This window comes from Phodopus roborovskii, unplaced genomic scaffold (assembly GCF_943737965.1).
Source record: "Phodopus roborovskii unplaced genomic scaffold, PHOROB, whole genome shotgun sequence".
In the NCBI taxonomy this organism is placed as follows: Eukaryota; Metazoa; Chordata; class Mammalia; order Rodentia; family Cricetidae; genus Phodopus; species Phodopus roborovskii.
This window is the reverse complement of record NW_026125537.1, coordinates 2,045,104-2,065,488: the sequence shown is the minus strand read 5'-3', so window position 1 is coordinate 2,065,488 and position 20,385 is coordinate 2,045,104. Positions and strand designations below refer to the sequence as shown.

At 40.5% G+C, this 20,385-nt stretch overlaps 1 protein-coding gene across 1 annotated transcript in view; it reads right to left on the bottom strand.

The window, feature by feature from the left end:
• The window catches only part of Dnah12 (dynein axonemal heavy chain 12), a 180,611-nt gene that overhangs the window by 131,291 nt on the left and 28,935 nt on the right, over positions 1-20,385 (bottom strand). The window contains exon 17 of the mRNA XM_051176738.1: positions 1,003-1,188. Within this exon, the coding sequence (XP_051032695.1) occupies positions 1,003-1,188 (186 nt within the window). The remainder of the gene's footprint in view (positions 1-1,002; positions 1,189-20,385) is intronic.

Sequence of the window (20,385 nt, the reverse complement as noted above, 5' to 3'; positions counted from 1 at the left end):
TCCAATGCAGTCTCACTGGCATAGAAAGCACTCTTGAGGGCAGGCTCCATGCCCAGCAGATGGCCAACAAAAAAACTAACTCAATGCATTCTTTCTTTTTAACCTTACAGGTCTTTTGCATATAAATTATGGCTTCTAATTTTGTGTTTTTATGAGAATCCTGTGTGTGTGTGAACAAGTGAGGTCTTTTTGTGTCTATATGTGTTCCTTGTGGGTTTGTTTTTGGTTTTTTTTTTTTTTTTGGTTCTTTTCTTCTGGTGGTTTTGTCCTCTTCTGTCTGGTTTGTTGTTTTTATTTTATTTTATTTTATTATTATTTTTGGTGCCTGTTTTCTATTGAAAGCAAGAAAAGATGTGGGTTGAGGTATGAGGGGAAATGAGGATGTGGGAGGAATTTAGGGGGAGATGAAACCATAATCAGAATACATTGTATGAAAAAAATTCTATTTTCAATTAAAAAAACAAAAAAATCCTAAGAAAAATTAAGTTTCTTAAAGTTTATTTGCTATGAAAACTCTTGTTGTCACTGTTAAAAGAGCAACAGAATAAAATACTCACTGAATTTTTCTCCCAAATGGCCTTTTTTGCAGGTAGCCTGTAGTTTGAAGTTTTCTGTGTATTTCAAAAACCTTCTCTCTAAGGCCATATTTATTTGTTGGAATATACACATAGACATATGCACACACACACACACACACACACACACACACACACACATATCTATCCACTCAGATTCTTAATGGAATAATTATACATCAATACTAGTATATCATTCAATTATATCAGAATGTAGCAGAATTAGGAATATGTCAAAGGAACAGTTTCTAGTCTGAATTTCAGAGAAGCAAATGCATGTTTTATGTCATAAAAGAGTGGTCTTCTATCATCTACCACTCCCTATCTCTTCCCATTGGTATCTGGACTACACACACCACACCAAAACAAAAACTATGACAATCAGAGAACAAAATATTCAAGTATTTCAGTTTCCCTTTATGTTTACCTTGCTTGCACCTGCACTTATCACTTCGAATTTTTCTAAATACGGTGCAAGGTTTAATTTTAAAACTTTTCTCAGTGTAGTTCCAGAATCTGGAGTTAAGTCATAGCCCACAATTTCTGACATCTGCTTCCAGTGTCGAGCTCTCATGCCTGGATTGCACAGAATGGAGACAGTAGGAATATACTCCTAAGGATGAAAATACAAACAATAATCTCATTTGACTTCCATACTCATGGACTCTATAAATGAAACCTTTAATATGAGTACAGTCAAAACATCAATTAGATTTAGAGGAAGGGAACAAGGAGCAAAATGATTCTAAAGTTCATCCACAATATTAGGCATGCATATAGTAATAAAGAAATTACCAAAGAAAGGATTAGTAAGGAAAAAATTCCATGAACCTTAATATCACAAGAAAAAATAATAAAGTGGTTAATTGCAAATTTAAGAAATGTGAGACCTACACAGTAAAAATTACAAATATAATTTTAAATGGAATGCAGATCTAAATAATTGGAAAGATGCTTACTTCCTGGAAGATTAAATCATGTTAAGGGCAAAGTAGAGAAGGGATAATCACTACTATAGACCTTTTGAAAAAGTCACCTGTAAACCTACTACTGTGGAGGCTTTCTAAAATATATACACACACACATATATTGAAAGAGTTTAGATATAGTTACTCTATATCAGGGTGACAATGTCCCTACTAGACACCACAGATCAGCATGTGAAAAACCGAATGCCAGGAATTGGTTAGCTCTTTTGAAGTTGTTGGCCAATGAAGTCCCATAGACCCCCAAACAGGCTATTGCCACTGCTCTTGGTTACCCTCCAAACCCTACTATTGAAGATCTCACATACTTGAGTTACAGAACATGGGGAAATCAAGCCACTACTGACCTAGATAAATCACCACTTAGTGGTTAGTTTTTGTAAAGTACAAAAGTAATCATTAGTCTATCCAGCTATGAACTCTGTGATCTACAAGATAAGCCCACTGGTGCAATGGTGGTATTTAAATGTTATGGAAGTACTCAAGCACTTTCTGATTGGACTTAATGTATACTGTACAACGTGGAACCCATGGTTGGTCCCATAACCAATACCAAGACGCTGGGGCTAGAGAGACCATGGGGCCTAGGGACAGGACCTACTACTGTTATTCTGCAAAAATGGGCACAGTATTAAACTGAGTCCTATGAACTTATCATCATACCTATAGATTAGTGGGTCTCTCAAACCTCATCAGAAAAACTTCTCTTGTGTAGACAATAATTAACACAGAGACTACAACAGGACAAGTGCAGAGAGTAAAGACTGGAGCAATCATCCCTAAATGAGGTATCTTTCTCACACCCTCTCTTCCAAAGGCTCAGAAATCACAGCACAAGAGAGGGTAGAAAGATTGTAAGAACCAGAGGCACAGGAGGCTGTTCCTTCACTCTGTTCCATGATGGCAGAGTAAAAGGAACAAGGAAACAGAATTTTCTGGATACAATAAGGTAGTTGCACAGATAAACCAACTCATTGTGGTTGTGATAGCATATACAAGACCTGTGCAAGCTCAAATCAGAAAAAAATCCAACCAGTGGGGGGGGGGTGATCATGAAGTCACTCCTAGATAGGGAGTTATTTGTTAAGGGTAACAGGTGGGAAAGGGAGAATCAATTTTCTTCACAGTTGTGGATCCCAGCAGATCAATCATACTGTAGAGGATGGGCACATGCCCAAGATTATATGGGTAGCACAAATTGTACATGATGGGTTTAAAAATGATGAGGGTACAATGTTAGATAGATATGGAAGGGGAGAGAATGGACTGGAAGGACCTGGGAGTGAATATTATCAAAATACAGGTACAAATATTCTAATTTGTTTTCTGCTGCTGTGATAAATCAATGACCAAAACCAACTTGGTGGGGAAAGAGTTTATTTGTTTTACAGGTTATAGAATATCATTCATTCGTAGACCACCTCCTGCCACCCCACCTTTCTCTTTGCTCCCATCTCCAGTGGAGAGCATGAAGACTTTCTTCTCCAATCTCCCTTCCCCCATCACTCATCACTTAATTCTGGTCCCCAACTCCAGTAGGCATTCCCTGGGAACCTGCAGGTCACTCTGTCCATGGAAACAAGTAGGCTAACTGCAGATCTTCAACTATCCTTCCTCTGCTCCAAATCCAGCTCCTCAGTTTTATTCCCAGCTCTGTAGCTGACCACCTACTGCAGCCACCCCGTCCTCTCTGCCCAGATCTCCAGCAGATGACGTAGATCATTTCCTCTAACCTTCCTCCCAGCTCATCCTGTTATTTCAGCATCCAACTCCAGCAAGCATTCTCTAGGGACCTCAAACCATGCCTGCCAGAGAAGCAAGTAAGCTAGTAAAGTAGGCAGGTGATCTTTAGATCTTAATGGTCCTTCCTCTCATATATCTAATCGCTTCATCCAAGCTCTGTGGCAAATTGTGGCTTCTCCCCCACTCTCTGCCCCAATTCCCAAGAGACTTATCAGGTAGAACACCCTGCTTTCCTCTCTTCTGTAGATTCCCTCAGTCCCCACCCTCCTAGCCCATACTTATTCCTAAGTGTCAGCTCCTAATACCTAGGAACACATTTTACCCAGAACCCTCAGTGACTACACTTAGCAGGATTACAAAAGAATTTCCTACCAGGTAGCACACAGCCACCACATTCTAGTAAGAACCAGAGAGGACAACAGAAACTAAGGAGTAAAACACCCACCCAACAAAGACCAGATATCAGCACCCAGAATTATCATTTCCCCAAACCCATATGCTAGATGCCTGCATAGACACACAATTAATAGCAGCCAGGACAATATGTCTCCAATAAAGCCCAGCAACCTACCACAGTGGGCCCTGAATACTGCAATACAGCCGAAGCAGAAGACAACATCTTTAAAATAGGCTTTATGAATATAATTGAGGTTCTTAAATATGGTGAATAAATCCCTTAAAGAAACTTATGAAACACAAACCGTAGAAGGAAACAAATAAAACAGCTCAAGACCTGAAAGTAGAAATAGAATCAATAAAGAAAACCCAAACAGGAAAACATGGAAAGGAAAATTTAGGAACGCAAGGTAAGCCTCACCAACAGAATCTAAGCGATGGAAGAGAAAACCTCAGGCACTGAAGACAAGATAGAAGAAATGGGTGTCACGGTCAAAGAAAATATTAAATCTTAATTATCCTGGCACAAAACACCTAAGAAATCTGGGACACTATGAAAACACCAAATCTAAAAACAACATGAATAGATGAAGGAGAAAAAACTAAGTAAAAGGCATAGAAAGTATTTCCAAGTGGGTCCACTCTGAGTTCCTGCGGGCAAGATCCTTGATCCCCAAATCCGGGCCTCTGCTGAAGAAAGAGGCCTCAGCTGGAGAGTTCCAGTTTCCAGTGAGATCCTACTATCCTGCAAAACCTTCCCAAGTCCCAGCTCAGCCCTTGTCCTCTTCCGCCAGCTATTGGCCAGAGGTGAGTCTGGGCCCAATCAGGGCTGCCTGTCCCCTACAACCTCTTTCCCCCCCTCCACCGCCCGAACTCCTTGGGTGGGCCCCTGATCCTGCTGCTCCTGTCTCCAGTCCCCATCGAAAGCACCCTTGGAGCTCTGATACACACCCACCGATGCCCACTGCCAGCCTACCCCCCCTACCCTGTGCCCTACCCTACCCATGGTCCTGCCACTCTGGTTGAGCACTGGGACAGAGGGTGGAGCCAAAAGTCCACCCTACTTCGGAGACTTCTCGAGGCAACTCTGCACAAAGGAGACCTGACTATCCACGCTGGACCACCTGTAATTTCCACCTTGGTCTCTGACCCCCACCTCCAGTCCTCTGCAGGAGTCCTGGGCCCCTCCCAGAGATCCGCCTATCTCTGCAGGACCACTGTGAGTACCTGCTGGCATCTTCTACTGGATCCTCATCCTTGACCCCATCCCTGGGTCCCTGTCTGCAGAGAAACCTCCTAGAGAGCTTGGACCACACAGAGCTACAGATATTGAATCTCAGACCCACATAAGCCCATGGGGAAGTACCATAGAGAGAGGGGGAGACCCCACCAACACCTACTGGAAGAAGCTATGGGAAGAAGGCAATACAAGAGAACACCTAACAACAGAAAGACAAACATGACACCACCAGAATCTAGGGAATCTACACCAACTAGAATGGAACACAACAACAAAGCAGAGGAAACAGAAGGGTACAACTTAAAAATTACCATTATAAAAATGATAGAGGCCCTCAAAGAAGATGTGAGAAAATCCCTTAAAGAAATGGAGGAAAAAACAAACAAAAGAGTGGAAGAAATGAACAAATTCCTTAAGGAAAGTACAGAAAGCCAAGAAAACAATTGAGCAGGTGAAGGAAACGGTTCAAGACTTGAAAACTGAAATAGAGAAAATAAAGGCAACACAAATGGAAGGAAGGCTGGAAATTGAAAAGATGGGCAAAAAATCGGCAACTATGGACACAAGCATAACCAACAGAATTCAAGAGATGGAAGAGAGAATCTCAGGCGCTGAAGATAAACTAGAAGAAATAGATTCATCGACCAAAGAAAATCATAAATCCAACAAATCCTTAACACAAAACATCCAGGAAATGTGAGACACCATGAAAAGGCCAAACCTAAGAATAATAGGCATAGACGAAGGTGAGGAAGCCCAGCTCAAAGGTGCCGAATACATATTCAATAAAATCATCGAGGAAAACTTTCCAAATCTGAAGAAGGACATGCCCATGAAAGTACAAGAAGCATACCGAACCCCAAATAGGCTGGACCAAAGAAAAAAGACCCCTCGACATATAATAATCAAAACACTTAGCATACAGAATAAAGAAAGAATATTAAGAGCAGCGAAGGAAAAAGGCATATAAAGGCAGACCTATCAAAATTACACCTGACTTTTCCATGGAAACCCTCAAGGCCAGAAGGTCCTGGATAGATGTTCTAAAAGTATTAAGAGAACACAGATGCCAGCCTAGGCTACTATATCCAGCAAAACTCTCAATCAATATACATGGAGAGAACAAGATATTTAATGACAAAACCAGATTTTCCCAATACGTATCTACAAATCCAGCCCTACATAAAGTAGTGGAAGGAAAACTCCAACTCAAGGAAGGTAACTATGCCCACAAAAATGTAGGCAACAGATAATCCAACTACACCAGAAACCAAGGGTGAAGCAGAACTAATATATTCACAATACTACTGCCAACAACAAACCTAAATCAAACAAGCATCAACAATCAATGGTCCTTACTCACCCTCAACATTAATGGTTTTAACTCATCTATAAAAAGGCTAACAGAATGGATACGAAGACAGAATCCATCCTTCTGCTGCATACAAGAAACACATCTAAGCTTCAAAGATAGACATTACCTCGGGGTAAAGGGTTGGGAAAAGATTTTCCAATCAAATGGAAATAAGAAGCAAGCAGGCGTAGCTATCCTAATATCTAACAAGTTAGACTTCAAACCAAAATTAATCAAAAGAGATGAAGACGGTCATTTCATATTCTTTGCAGGAGAAATCCATCAACACAAAGTCTCAGTTCTGAACATCTATGCCCCTAATACAAAGTCACCCACATTTGTAAAAGAAACACTACTAAAACTCAAAGTTCACATAAAACCTCACACACTTATAGTGGGAGACTTCAATACACCACTCTCAACACTAGACAGGACCACAAATCAGAAACTCAACAAAGAAACAAAAGAATTAACAGAAGTTATGTCTCAACTGGGGTTAACAGACATCTATAGAACATTCCATCCAAAGACAAAAGAATATACCTTCTTCTCTGCTCCACATGGAACCTTCTCTAAAATCGACCACATACTAGGTGACATAACAAACCTCAACAGATACAAGAGAATAGGAATAGTCCCCTGTATCTTATCGGACCACCATGCTTTAACATTGGAATTCAACAACAACACAAATAGCAGAAAACCTGCAAACTCATGGAAACTGAACAATGTGCAATTGCACCACTCCTGGGTCACAGAAGAAATAAAGAAATTAACGACTTTCTAATATTCAACGAGAATGAGGATACAACATACCCGAACTTATGGGACACCTTGAAAGCAGTGCTATGAGGGAAGTTCATTGCACTAAGTGTCCATATGAAGAAAATAGAGGATAGCCACATAAGAGAATTAACAGCGCAACTGAAAGCCTTAGAACAGAGAGAAGCGAATTCACCCCGCAGGAGTAGACGCCAGGAAATAATCAACTTGAGGGCTGAAAAAAACAAAATAGAAACCAGGAAAACAATACAAAAAAATCAATGCAACAAAGAGTTGGTTTTTTGAGAAAATCAACAAGATAGACAAACCTTTATCCAAATTAACGAAAAAGCAGAGACAGATCATGCAAATTAACAAAATCAGAAACAAAATGGGGAACATAACAACAGACAGAGAGGAAATCCAGACAATTTTCAGGTCATACTTTGAAAATCTGTATTCCACAAAAATTGAAAATTCAAAGGAAATGGACAAGTTTCTGGATAACTATCACTTACCAAAATTAAATCAAGAACAAACAACTTAAATAGACCTATAACCCACAATGAAATAGAAGCAGTCATTGAAAGCCTTCCAACGAAAAAAAGTCCAGGGCCAGATGGATTCAGTGCAGAATTCTACCAGACATTCAAGGAAGAACTAATACCACTACTCCTCAAACTGTTCCACAAGATAGAAACAGAAGGTTCATTGCCAAACTCTTTTTATGAGGCCATAATAACTTTGGTACCCAAACCTCACAAAGACACAACTAAGAAAGAAAACTACAGACCAATATCCCTGATGAACATCGATGCAAAAATACTCAATAAAATAATGGCAAACCAAATTCAAGAATACATCAGAAAAATCATCCACCATGACCAAGTAGGCTTCATCCCTGGAATGCAGGGATGGTTTAACATACGAAAATCTATCAACGTGATCCACAGTATAAACAAACTGAAAAAGAAAAACCATATGATTATCTCCCTAGATGCGGAAAAAGCCTTCGACAAAATTCAACACCCTTTCATGATAAAGGTATTGGAGAGGTCAGGGATAACAGGAACATACCTAAACATAATAAGAGCAATATACAGAAAACCAACTGCCAACATCAAACTGAATGGAGAGAAACTTAAGCCAATTCCTCTAAAATCAGGAACAAGACAAGGCTGCTCTCTCTCTCTCCATATCTCTTCAATATCGTACTAGAAGTTCTAGCTAATGCTATAAGACAACAAAAGGAGATCAAGGGGATCCAAATTGGAAAGGAAGAAGTCAAATTTTCTCTGTTTGCAGATTATATGATAGTTTACATAAGCGACCCAATAAATTCTACCAGGGAACTCCTACAGCTGATAAACACCTTCAGCAAACTAGCAGGATGCAAGATAAACTCAAAAAATCAGTAGCCCTACTTTTTTCAGACGACAAAGAGGCAGAGAAAGAAATCAGAGAAACATCACCCTTTACAATAGCCACAAGCAACATAAAGTATCTTGGTGTAACGCTTACCAAACAAGTAAAAGATCTATATAATAAGAACTTTGTGACTCTAAATAAAGAAATTAAAGAAGATACCAGAAAATGGAAAGATCTCCCATGCTCTTGGTTAGGTAGGATAAACATAGTAAAAATGGCAATCTTACCAAAAGCAATCTACAGATTCAATGCAATCCCCATTAAAATCCCACCACAATTCTTCACCGACCTTGAAAGGATAATAATCAACTTTATATGGAAAAACAAAAGACCCAGGATAGCCAAAACAACCCTATACAATAAAAGAACTTCAGGAGGCATCACCATTCCTGACTTTAAGCTCTACTACAGAGCTATAGTTCTGAAAACAGCCTGGTATTGGCATAGACAGGTAGACCAATGGAATGGAATTGAAAATCCTGATATTAATCCACGCACCTATGAACACCTGATTTTCGACAAAACAGCTAAAATTATACAATGGGGCGAGGACAGCATCTTCAACAAATGGTGCTGGCACAATTGGATGAGGGTGTGTAGAAGACTGCAGATAGACCCATGTCTGTCGCCATGCACAAAACTCAAGTCCAAATGGATCAAAGACCTCAACATCAATCCAGCCACATTGAACCTCTTAGAAGAGAAAGTAGGAGGTACCCTTGAACAAATTGGTATAGGAGACCGGTTCCTGAACATAACTCCAGGGGCACAGACACTGAGAGCAACAATTAATAAATGGGACCTCTTCAAACTTAGAAGCTTCTGTAAGGCAAAGGACACAGTGGACAAGACCAAACGGCAGCCCACTGACTGGGAAAAGATTTTCACCAATCCTATATCCGACAAAGGGCTGATCTCCAAAATATACAAAAAACTCAAGAAACTAGTCAACAAAACACCAAGTAACCCTATTAAAAAATGGGGTACAGAACTGAAAAAAGAATTCTCAATGGAGGAAATCAAAAAGGCTGAAAGACACTTAAGAAAATGCTCCACATCCTTAGCTATCAGGGAAATGCAAATCAAAACAACTTTGAGATACCATCTTACCCCTGCCAGAATGGCTAAAATTAGAAACACCAATGATGACTTATGTTGGAGAGGATGTGGAGAAAGTGGAACACTCCTCCACTGCTGGTGGGAGTGCAAATTCATACAGCCATTTTGGAGATCACTATGGTGGTTCCTCAGGAAAATGGGAATTAGTTTACCACAGGACCCGGCAATCCCCCTCTTAGGCATATACCCAAAGGATTCACATCCATGTAACAAAGGATCACCAGCCTATAATTCACACCACCAGAGGAACTAGGATACAAGGTGTATTCTAAGAGATTCATATAAAGTCCCTCACAGAACTGGGAAGGGACAAGTCCCCCAGAGCTCAGGGGAAGTGGGGGTGACAGAGAATGGAGAGAGAAGTAGGAGAAAACGAGGGAGAGGAAAGGAAAACATGTGCGACCAGGAAGATTGAGCCTGGTTAGGAATAGAAGACAGGAAAGAGAGAGAGACAGAGACAGAGAGAGAGAACATAAAAGAGGGAGCCAATTTTGGTTTGAAGATAAAATTGAACACAAAGAAAGGTCTAGAGAACTACAAGAGTACACCCAACTAACAATTTGAGTTTCCGTGGAAAGGCTATCATAAATGCCCTTCCCGGAGAGTGGGATCAAGAACTAACTTATCCATGGAGCCCTCAACTAATGCCTGTTGAAAATAGGAGCAAACACCCATACATAAACACTGAGTCAAACTAGAACCCAGAAGCAGATGGAGAGGACAAGACCATGCGGCAGAAGCACATAGAGACAGCTTACCTGAACAAGGAGGAGCTAATGGCCATTAGACTGATAGCTGGGAAGCCAGCATGGGACTGACTCAGGCCTCCCTGAATATGGGTCTCAGCCAGAAGGACTGAGCAGTCTAAGAGACCTCAGACAGTGGAGCCAGGATGTATCCCTGGTACACAAAAGGACTTTGCGAACACATCCCCCATGGAGGGATAACTAACTGCCTTAATCTAGAGACAGGAGAGAAGCCCTAGTCCCTACTTCACATGACCTGTCAGATATACATGACCCCAACTGGATGGCATTCCCCTACATATGGAATTGGGGTGGGGGGGATGGGAGGGGAGGGTGTTTAGAGTGCATGTGAGAGGGCAGAGAATGTAAAAGGGAGGGAAGGAGGGAGGGAGGGAGAGAAGGAGGGAGGGAGGAATCTGGGATCAACATGTAAAATAATAAATTAAATTAAAAAGAAATGCTTTGACTCCAAAATTTAAGTTGAAGGACAAGTTACTGAGGAAAAGTATTTCTATTTTTGTTTTCACAGAAAATGAAAAGATGTGGATTCCTTCCAGACTAATGTGGTTTGGTCAAGCCAGACTGCCTGAAACAGAGTAAAAGGTAATCCTACATTCAAAACAGCTGGACAAAGCAGCCTTACAGATTTCTGAATCTTCTTCGAATCCCCCATGACAGCGCCCCTTACCAGCAGGAAGTAGTTTGGAAAGAACAACGCCCAAATTCCCAAATATTGTCTATAAATGTTTGTTTTCATTTAAATGGACTTTGTTATATAAAATAAATAAATAAATAAATAAATAAATGAAAGTATTTTCAACAAAATCATAGAAGAAAATTTCTCTAAACAAAAGGAGATGCCTAACAAAGTACAAAAAGCATACAGAAACTAAAAAGAGTGATCCAGAAAAGAAATTCCCCTTGGCACATAGTAACTAAAACACTAAATGAACAGAACAAAAAAGGACATTAAATGCTGCAAGGGGAGAAGACAGACCTATTAGACTTCTCACTGAAAGTCAGAAGAGCCCGGACAGGTGTTCTACAGACTCTAAGAGACTACAGATACCAGTCCAGACTATTACACAAAGCAAAATTTTCAATCATAATAAATGAAGAAAATAATAAATTCCATGAAAAAACCAAATTTAAGCAATAATTTTTTTTAAAAAAATTCAGTCCTAAAAACAGTACTAGAAGGAAAATTCCAAGCTAAAGAGATTAACAGCACCCAAGAAAATACAAAGAATAAATAATTCCAGACAGAGAGAGAGAGAGAGAGAGAGAGACAGAGTGAGACAGAGAGAGACAGAGACAGAGAGAGGAGAGAGGTAATTTACTAAGGCATCTAGATATTTGATATTTCTTAATTTCTTAATCAAGTTGGGCTAACAATCAAGACTAACCATTACATAAAACCACTTCACAAATATTGAAAGTAAAAGGAAAAAGATGAATAAAACATAAAAATTAAGAAGTCTGGTTATTCTTTGCTTTATATCTATTACTTGCTCATGAGTGAGTACATACAGGGTTTGTCTTTCTGGGTCTGGGTTACCTCACTCAGGATGATTTTTTTCTAGCAAGGAGGACCCTGAGAGGGAAGCATGGATATCCCTGGGAAGAGGAAATAGATGAAACGTCCTAGGTAAACTGGGGATGTATGTGTGGGAGTGTGGAGGAGGTGATGGGGAGATGGGAACATGAGGGATCAGGATGGTTGAGTTGTGGGCAGGACAGCGAGGGAGAGTAGTAAAAGATGTGTCTTGATAGAAGGGGCCATTTGTGGGGTTATGGAGAAACTTGTGTCAGAGAAACTCCAAGGAATCCACAAGGATGACCCTAGCTAAGATTCCTAGCAATAGTGGAGAGGGTGTCTGAACTGTCCTTCCCCTGTAATCAGATTGGTGACTACCTTAAATGTCATCATAGAGCCTTCATCCAGTAACTGATGGAAGCAGATGCAGAGATCCATATCTAAGCACTGGGCTGAGCTTCCGGAGTCCCATTGAAGAGAGTGTGAAGGGGATTATATGAGCAAGGAAGGTGTGTGTGTGTGTGTGTGTGTGTGTGTGTGTGTGTGTGTATGTGCATGCGTGCATGCGTGCGTGCGTGTGTGTGAAGATCATGATGGGGAAACCTACACAGAGAGCTAACCTGAGCTTGTGACAGACTCATGGGACCAACCCAGGCCCTCTGCATCTGGGTGACAGTTGAGTAGCCTGATCTTTGGTGGGTCCTCTATCAATGGGACCAATAACTGTCCCTGATGCATGTACTGGCTCTTTGGAGCCTATTCCCTATGGTAGGATGCCTTGTTCAGCTTTGATGCAGTGGGGAGGAGCTCGATCCTGCCTCAACTTGAAATGCCATGCCTTGTTGATTCCCATGGAAGGCCTTACCCCTTCTGAATGGAGATGGGGAGGGGAAGGGGTATGGAGGGAGGTAAGAGGGATAGTAGGAGAAGAGGGGAAACTGTGGTTTGTGTGCAAAATAAAAAATGATGAAAAAAATTAAAAAACAAAAAAAAATTAAAAGTATTGGGCTTTAAAGGGGAAACATACACACAAAACAAAATCTAGAAAGAAAATTTAGCAATACAGGGCTGAAATCTCGGCTACTCCAGAAACTGGGACAGGCATATCACAAATTCAGGGTTTGCCTGGGCTATAGGGTGTGTTCAAGGCCAGCCTGTACTTTGAGATCCTGTCTCAAAAGTAAAATGAAGCCTGGCATGGTGGCACACTTGGAAGCATTTGGGAGATAAAATCAAAAGGACCAAGAATTCAGTGCAAGCCTCAGCTATATTGAACTTGGATTCGCTTTGGTTTACATGAGATCCTATCTCAAAAAAATAAAATAAAATAAAATAAAGAAAAAGATAAAGAAAAAAGAGGAATGGGATATAGCTGAATGGCAGAGAGCTTGCCTATTCTGTTTAAGGCCCTACGTTCAAGTCTCAGTAATGCAAAAAAGAAAAGTCACATGACAGGAGAAAAGTTAGCACAAACCAACAATCTGATGAGAGACTAAATTATATGGAGGACTTGTACTACTCAATGAATCAATTATGGTATACCTTCCCAGAGCTTCCCTGATAAAACACTGTGGGATACTGCCATTGCTCTTGATTGGTCTCAAGAACTACACGATAAGATCCTACTGCTGAAGACACCATGCACTTTGGCTATAGGACATATGAGAAGCTGGAACTGATCCAAAAATCCCCCCATGCTGGGTAGCTTTCATAGTGATGGAAGGTATTATGCAGGCTACTGGGGAAAAAACAACACCAAGGGTATTATCCAGTGATGGACCTTCATGCTATAATACCAACCTGCCAGGCAAGATGTGCTTACTGGTGCAATGGTAAGGTGATGGTTATTGGGATAATTAACTACTTTCTGATTGGATCTCAGGCATGTTCCGCAGAAAGGAATCAATGCCTACCACTGTAATTGTAGCGAAAAGCCCATGGCGCAGGAGGCCATAGGTCCTGGACAAGAACATACTACTGTTTTTCTGTTAAATATACATATCAAACAAACTTCTAAATAGCTATGCATAGCTTCAAAGATTAGTAAGTACTTCTCTCAACTTAGGGAAATAGGGTTCTACCTTTGGTGGGCAACAATTAAAGCAGAAACTGCCAGAGTACTAAGAACAGGTTCCCATTGAATGCTTAGACACCCATATGGGACCTCTATATCATATACCCTCCTCAAGGCTCAGGGAACATCGTAGAAAAGCAAGTGTTAAAAGTACAAGATGGATGGAAATAAGTGCTGTGAAACACTGTGTTCTAAACATGACATAACTGTCATAAGCTGACTGTAGCTATAGGTTACCTGTACAAGGCCCACATAAGAGCAAGTGAACAAGATCGGTTAATGTTCCATCAAGCATCAGTAACTGAACTGATTTTTTTTAAAAGAAGAGGACACAAAGAGGTTGGAAAAGGGGGCCAGGCATAGGGTCTTATACCCATAATCACTCAGGAAACTGGGGCAATTATCATTCTGAGCCAGTTTGGATCACACAGTGATGGGGGAGGGAGGAAGTACAGAATGATCCCGTCTCAGAAAATAGGGCAAATGATCTAAAAGGGCATTTCTCCAAAGAAGGAATGAAAATGCCCAAAAAACATGTGAAAAGATGATCAGTCTTCAGATAGGTTTAAGTCAAAACCATGAGATACCACTTCATACTCACTAAAGTGGGGAAGTAAATGTTACATAAAAATGAAGAAATGTTTGAGTTGTCTTATAGTCTTATAATCTTCAGAGTAAATTAAGCTACATTTTATGGAAAATAAGAAGTGAAGTGGCACATGTTGGGAAGCCCAAATAGGCAAAGTCTGTAGGGTCACTGGCTGTTCAAACTGGCTGTTTCCTGTCTATAATTTCTCTCATGTGCCACTTTATTTCTTCCCTAAGAACTGCATTCCTTTCCTAATAACAGCTTGGGTAAAAATATTCCCCAATCTATTGGGCACACATATAGCTGTGGATGTTCAGGAAGATGATTTCTGCTTAATCTGCATAATTCTGATGAATAGAAACAATACTAAGATATCTTTCTCTATTCAGACTGACATAGGAAAGTAATAGTTACAAAGACAGCTAATTTTAGATTTCAGACTAAATTCAAAACATCCCCTGCAGAGAAAACACAAAGATGAATTCCCAGGTGTTGTTTATTATTGATTCAGGGCCAGGCTGGAAGCAACTACAGTAGATAACCCTCTACAATTATTGTCTTTTTGCACATAGACCCAGCCTTAGTTTATGTTCTAGGCTTAAGGTTCAGCCAACTTTCTACTTTCTGTCTGAGAACCCTAAACATTTAGGCCCACGTGCAGGGTCAAGCATTACTCACTGGCTAGACAATATGAGCTCCCTAGCCTAAGAGATACTTTGTGACTTATCTTGTGTTGTAAGAACCAGTTGGGCCCTGAAGACTAATATATAATTGTTCAAAGTTTGGCTGTGAGTGGGGTGGTAGTGTAGAAAGAGATAGCTATGTAGGAGTGTGTGTGTGTGTGTGTGTGTGTGTGTGTGTGTGTGTGTGTGTGTCTGTCTGTCTGTCTGTCTGTGTGCTGAGTGAAGGATGTAGTTGAATGGGCAGAGAGAGAAATGTGACAGATAAAGAAACATGAGAGAAGTGAGCGAAAGATATAGAAGTCAGAGAGAGAGAGAGAGAGGGTGTGAGAGAGGTGTGAAACAGCTGTTGCTATGTTAAGGAACTGTGTAAAGAGCTATGTTCAAGAGTGTTAAGGATCTGTGTAAAGAGCTGTGTGTTGGGTGTTAAGGAGCTAGCTGTATGGTGAGAGAGCTGTGTAGTGTAAATGAGATGTATAGCAATGGCTATGTGGACATACATAGCTGTGTGGAGGTGAGAGATTCTCGGGGTTATTTAAGATGAAATAAAACAGAAAGTTACCATTAGAAATTATGTGTTTCCCACAAAGTCTCAATTCTGAACATCTATGCCCCTAATACAAAATCACCCACATTCGTAAAAGAAACACTACTAAAACTCAAAGCTCATATAAAACCTCGCACACTTATAGTGGGAGACTTCAATACACCACTCTCAACACTAGACAGGACCACAAATCAGAAACTCAACAAAGAAACAAAAGAATTAACATTAGTTATGTCTCAACTGGGGTTAACAGACATCTATAGAACATTCCATCCAAAGACAAAAGAATATACCTTCTTCTCTGCTCCACATGGAACCTTCTCTAAAATCGACCACATACTAGGAGACATAACAAACCTCAACAGATACAAGAGAATAGGAATAGTCCCCTGTATCTTATCGGACCACCATGCTTTAAAATTGGACTTCAACAACAACACAAATAGCAGAAAACCTGCAAACTCATGGAAACTTAACAATGTGCAATTGCACCATTCCTGGGTCAAAGAAGAAATAAAGAAAGAAATTAAAGACTTTCTAATATTCAACGAGAATGAGGATACAACATACCTGAACTTATGGGACACCTTGAAAGCAGTGCTACGAGGGAAGTTCATTGCACTAAGTGCCCATATGAAGAAAACAGAGGATAGTCACATAAATGAATTAACAGCCCAACTGAAAACCTTAGAACAGAGAGAAGCGAATTCACCCCGCAGGAGTAGACGCCAGGAAATAATCAACTTGAGGGCTGAAATCAACAAAATAGAAACCAGGAAAACAATACAAAAAATCAATGCAACAAAGAGTTGGTTTTTTGAGAAAATCAACAAGATAGATAACCCTTTATCCAAATTAACGAAAAAGCAGAGACAGAACATGCAAATTAACAAAATCAGAAACGAAATGGGGAACATAACAACAGACACAGAGGAAATCCAGACAATTTTCAGGTCATACTTCGAAAATCTGTATTCCACAAAAATTGAAAATTCAAAGGAAATGGATATGTTTCTGGATAACTATCACTTACCAAAATTAAATCAAACAACTTAAATAGACCTATAACCCGCAATGAAATATAAGCAGTCATCGAAAGCCTTCCAACGAAAAAAAGTCCAGGGCCAGATGGATTCAGTGCAGAATTCTACCAGACATTCAAGGAAGAACTAATACCACTACTCCTCAAATTGTTCCACAAGACAGAAACAGAAGGTTTATTGCCAAACTCTTTTTATGAGGCCACAATAACTTTGGTACCCAAACCTCACAAAGACACAACTAAGAAAGAAAACTACAGACCAATATCCCTGATGAACATCGATGCAAAAATACTCAATAAAATAATGGCAAACCGAATTCAAGAATACATCAGAAAAATCATCCACCATGACCAAGTAGGCTTCATCCCTGGAATGCAGGGATGGTTTAACATACGAAAATCTATCAACGTGATCCACAGTATAAACAAACTGAAAAAGAAAAACCATATGATTATCTCCCTAGATGCGGAAAAAGCCTTCGACAAAATTCAACACCCTTTCATGATAAAGGTATTGGAGAGGTCAGGGATAACAGGAACATACCTAAACATAATAAGAGCAATATACAGAAAACCAACTGCCAACATCAAACTGAATGGAGAGAAACTTAAGCCAATTCCTCTAAAATCAGGAACAAGACAAGGCTGTCCTCTCTCTCCATATCTCTTCAATATCGTACTAGAAGTTCTAGCTAATGCTATAAGACAACAAAAGGAGATCAAGGGCATCCAAATTGGAAAGGAAGAAGTCAAACTTTCTCTGTTTGCAGATTATATGATAGTTTACATAAGCGACCCAATAAATTCTACCAGGGAACTCCTACAGCTGATAAACACCTTCAGCAAACTAGCAGGATGCAAGATAAACTCAAAAAATCAGTAGCCCTACTTTTTTCAGACGACAAAGAGGCAGAGAAAGAAATCAGAGAAACATCACCCTTTACAATAGCCACAAGCAACATAAAGTATCTTGGTGTAACGCTTACCAAACAAGTAAAAGATCTATATAATAAGAACTTTGTGACTCTAAATAAAGAAATTAAAGAAGATACCAGAAAATGGAAAGATCTCCCATGCTCTTGGTTAGGTAGGATAAACATAGTAAAAATGGCAATCTTACCAAAAGCAATCTACAGATTCAATGCAATCCCCATTAAAATCCCACCACAATTCTTCACCGACCTTGAAAGGATAATAATCAACTTTATATGGAAAAACAAAAGACCCAGGATAGCCAAAACAACCCTATACAATAAAAGAACTTCAGGAGGCATCACCATTCCTGACTTTAAGCTCTACTACAGAGCTATAGTTCTGAAAACAGCCTGGTATTGGCATAGACAGGTAGACCAATGGAATGGAATTGAAAATCCTGATATTAATCCACGCACCTATGAACACCTGATTTTCGACAAAACAGCTAAAATTATACAATGGGGCGAGGACAGCATCTTCAACAAATGGTGCTGGCACAATTGGATGAGGGTGTGTAGAAGACTGCAGATAGACCCATGTCTGTCGCCATGCACAAAACTCAAGTCCAAATGGATCAAAGACCTCAACATCAATCCAGCCACATTGAACCTCTTAGAAGAGAAAGTAGGAGGTACCCTTGAACAAATTGGTATAGGAGACCGGTTCCTGAACATAACTCCAGGGGCACAGACACTGAGAGCAACAATTAATAAATGGGACCTCTTCAAACTTAGAAGCTTCTGTAAGGCAAAGGACACAGTTGACAAGACCAAACGGCAGCCCACTGACTGGGAAAAGATTTTCACTAATCCTATATCCGACAAAGGGCTGATCTCCAAAATACACAAAGAACTCAAGAAACTAGTCAACAAAACACCAAGTAACCCTATTAAAAAATGGGGTACAGAACTGAAGAAAGAATTCTCAATGGAGGAAATCAAAAAGGCTGAAAGACACTTAAGAAAATGCTCCACATCCTTAGCTATCAGGGAAATGCAAATCAAAACAACTTTGAGATACCATCTTACCCCTGCCAGAATGGCTAAAATAGAAACACCAGTGATGACTTATGTTGGAGAGGATGTGGAGAAAGTGGAACACTCCTCCACTGCTGGTGGGAGTGCAAACTCATACAGCCATTTTGGAGATCAGTATGGCGGTTCCTCAGGAAAATGGGAATTAGTTTACCACAGGACCAGGCAATCCCCCTCTTAGGCATATACTCAAAGGATTCACATCAATGCAACAAAGCCATCTGTTCAACTATGTTCATAGCAGCACTATTTGTAATAGCAAGAACCTGGAAGCAACCTAGATGCCCCTCAATTGAAGAATGGTTAATGAAGATGTGGCACATCTACACAATGGAATACTACTCTGCAGAAAAAAATAATGGTATCTTGAAATTCGCAGGCAAATGGATGGAACTTGAAGAAACCATCCTGAATGAGGTAACCCAGTCACAAAAAGAGAAACACAGTATGTACTCACTCATATGTGGATTTTAGAACTAGATCAAATGATCACCAGCCTATAATTCACATCACCAGAGGAACTAGGATACAAGGTGTATTTTAAGAGATTCATATAAAGTCCCTCACAGAACTGGGAAGGGACAAGTCCCCCAGAGCTCAGGGGAAGTGGGGGAGGACAGCGAATGGAGAGAGAAGTAGGAGAAAATGAGAGGGAGGAGAGGAAGGCATGTGCGACCAGGAGGATTGAGCCTGGTTAGGAATGGAAAATAGGAAAGAGAGAGAGAGAGAGAGACAGAGAGAGAGAACATAAAAGAGGGAGCCAATATTGGTTTGAAGATAAAGTTGAACACAAAGGTCGAGGGTACTACAAGACTGCTCCCAACTAACAATCTCAGCTCCCGTGGAAAGGCTATCATAAATGCCCTTCCCGGAGAGTGAGATCAACAACTAACTTCTCCATGGAGTCCTCAACTAATGCCTGTTGAAAACAGGAGCAAACACCCATACATAAACACTGAGTCGAACTAGAACCCAGAAGCAGATGGAGAGGACAAGACCATGCGGCAGAAGCACATAGAGACAGCTTACCTGAACAAGGAGGAGCTAATGGCCACTAGACTGATAGCTGGGAAGCCAACAGGGGACTGACTCGGGCCCCCCTGAATATGGGTCTCAGCCAGAAGGTCTGAGCAGTCTAAGAGACCTCAGACAGTGGAGCCAGGGTGTATCCCTGGTACACAAAAGGACTTTGCAAACATATCCCCCATGGAGGGATAACTGCCTTATTCTTGAGACAGGAGAGAAGCCCTAGTCCCTACTTCACATGACCTGTCAGATCTACATGACCCCAACTGGATGGCATTCCCCTGCATATGGTATTGTGGTGGGGGGTTGGGAGGGGAGGGTGTTTAGAGTGCATGGGAGAGGGCAGAGAGGGCAAAAGGGAGGGAAGGAGGGAGGGAGGGCTGGAGGGGGGGAGGGAGGGAGGGAGGGAGGGAGGGAGAGGGAACTGGGATCGACATGTAAAATAATAAATTAAAAAAAAAAAAAACGCGTTGACTCCAAATTTAAGTTGAAGAACAAGTTACTGGGGAAAAGTATTTCTATTTTTGTTTCC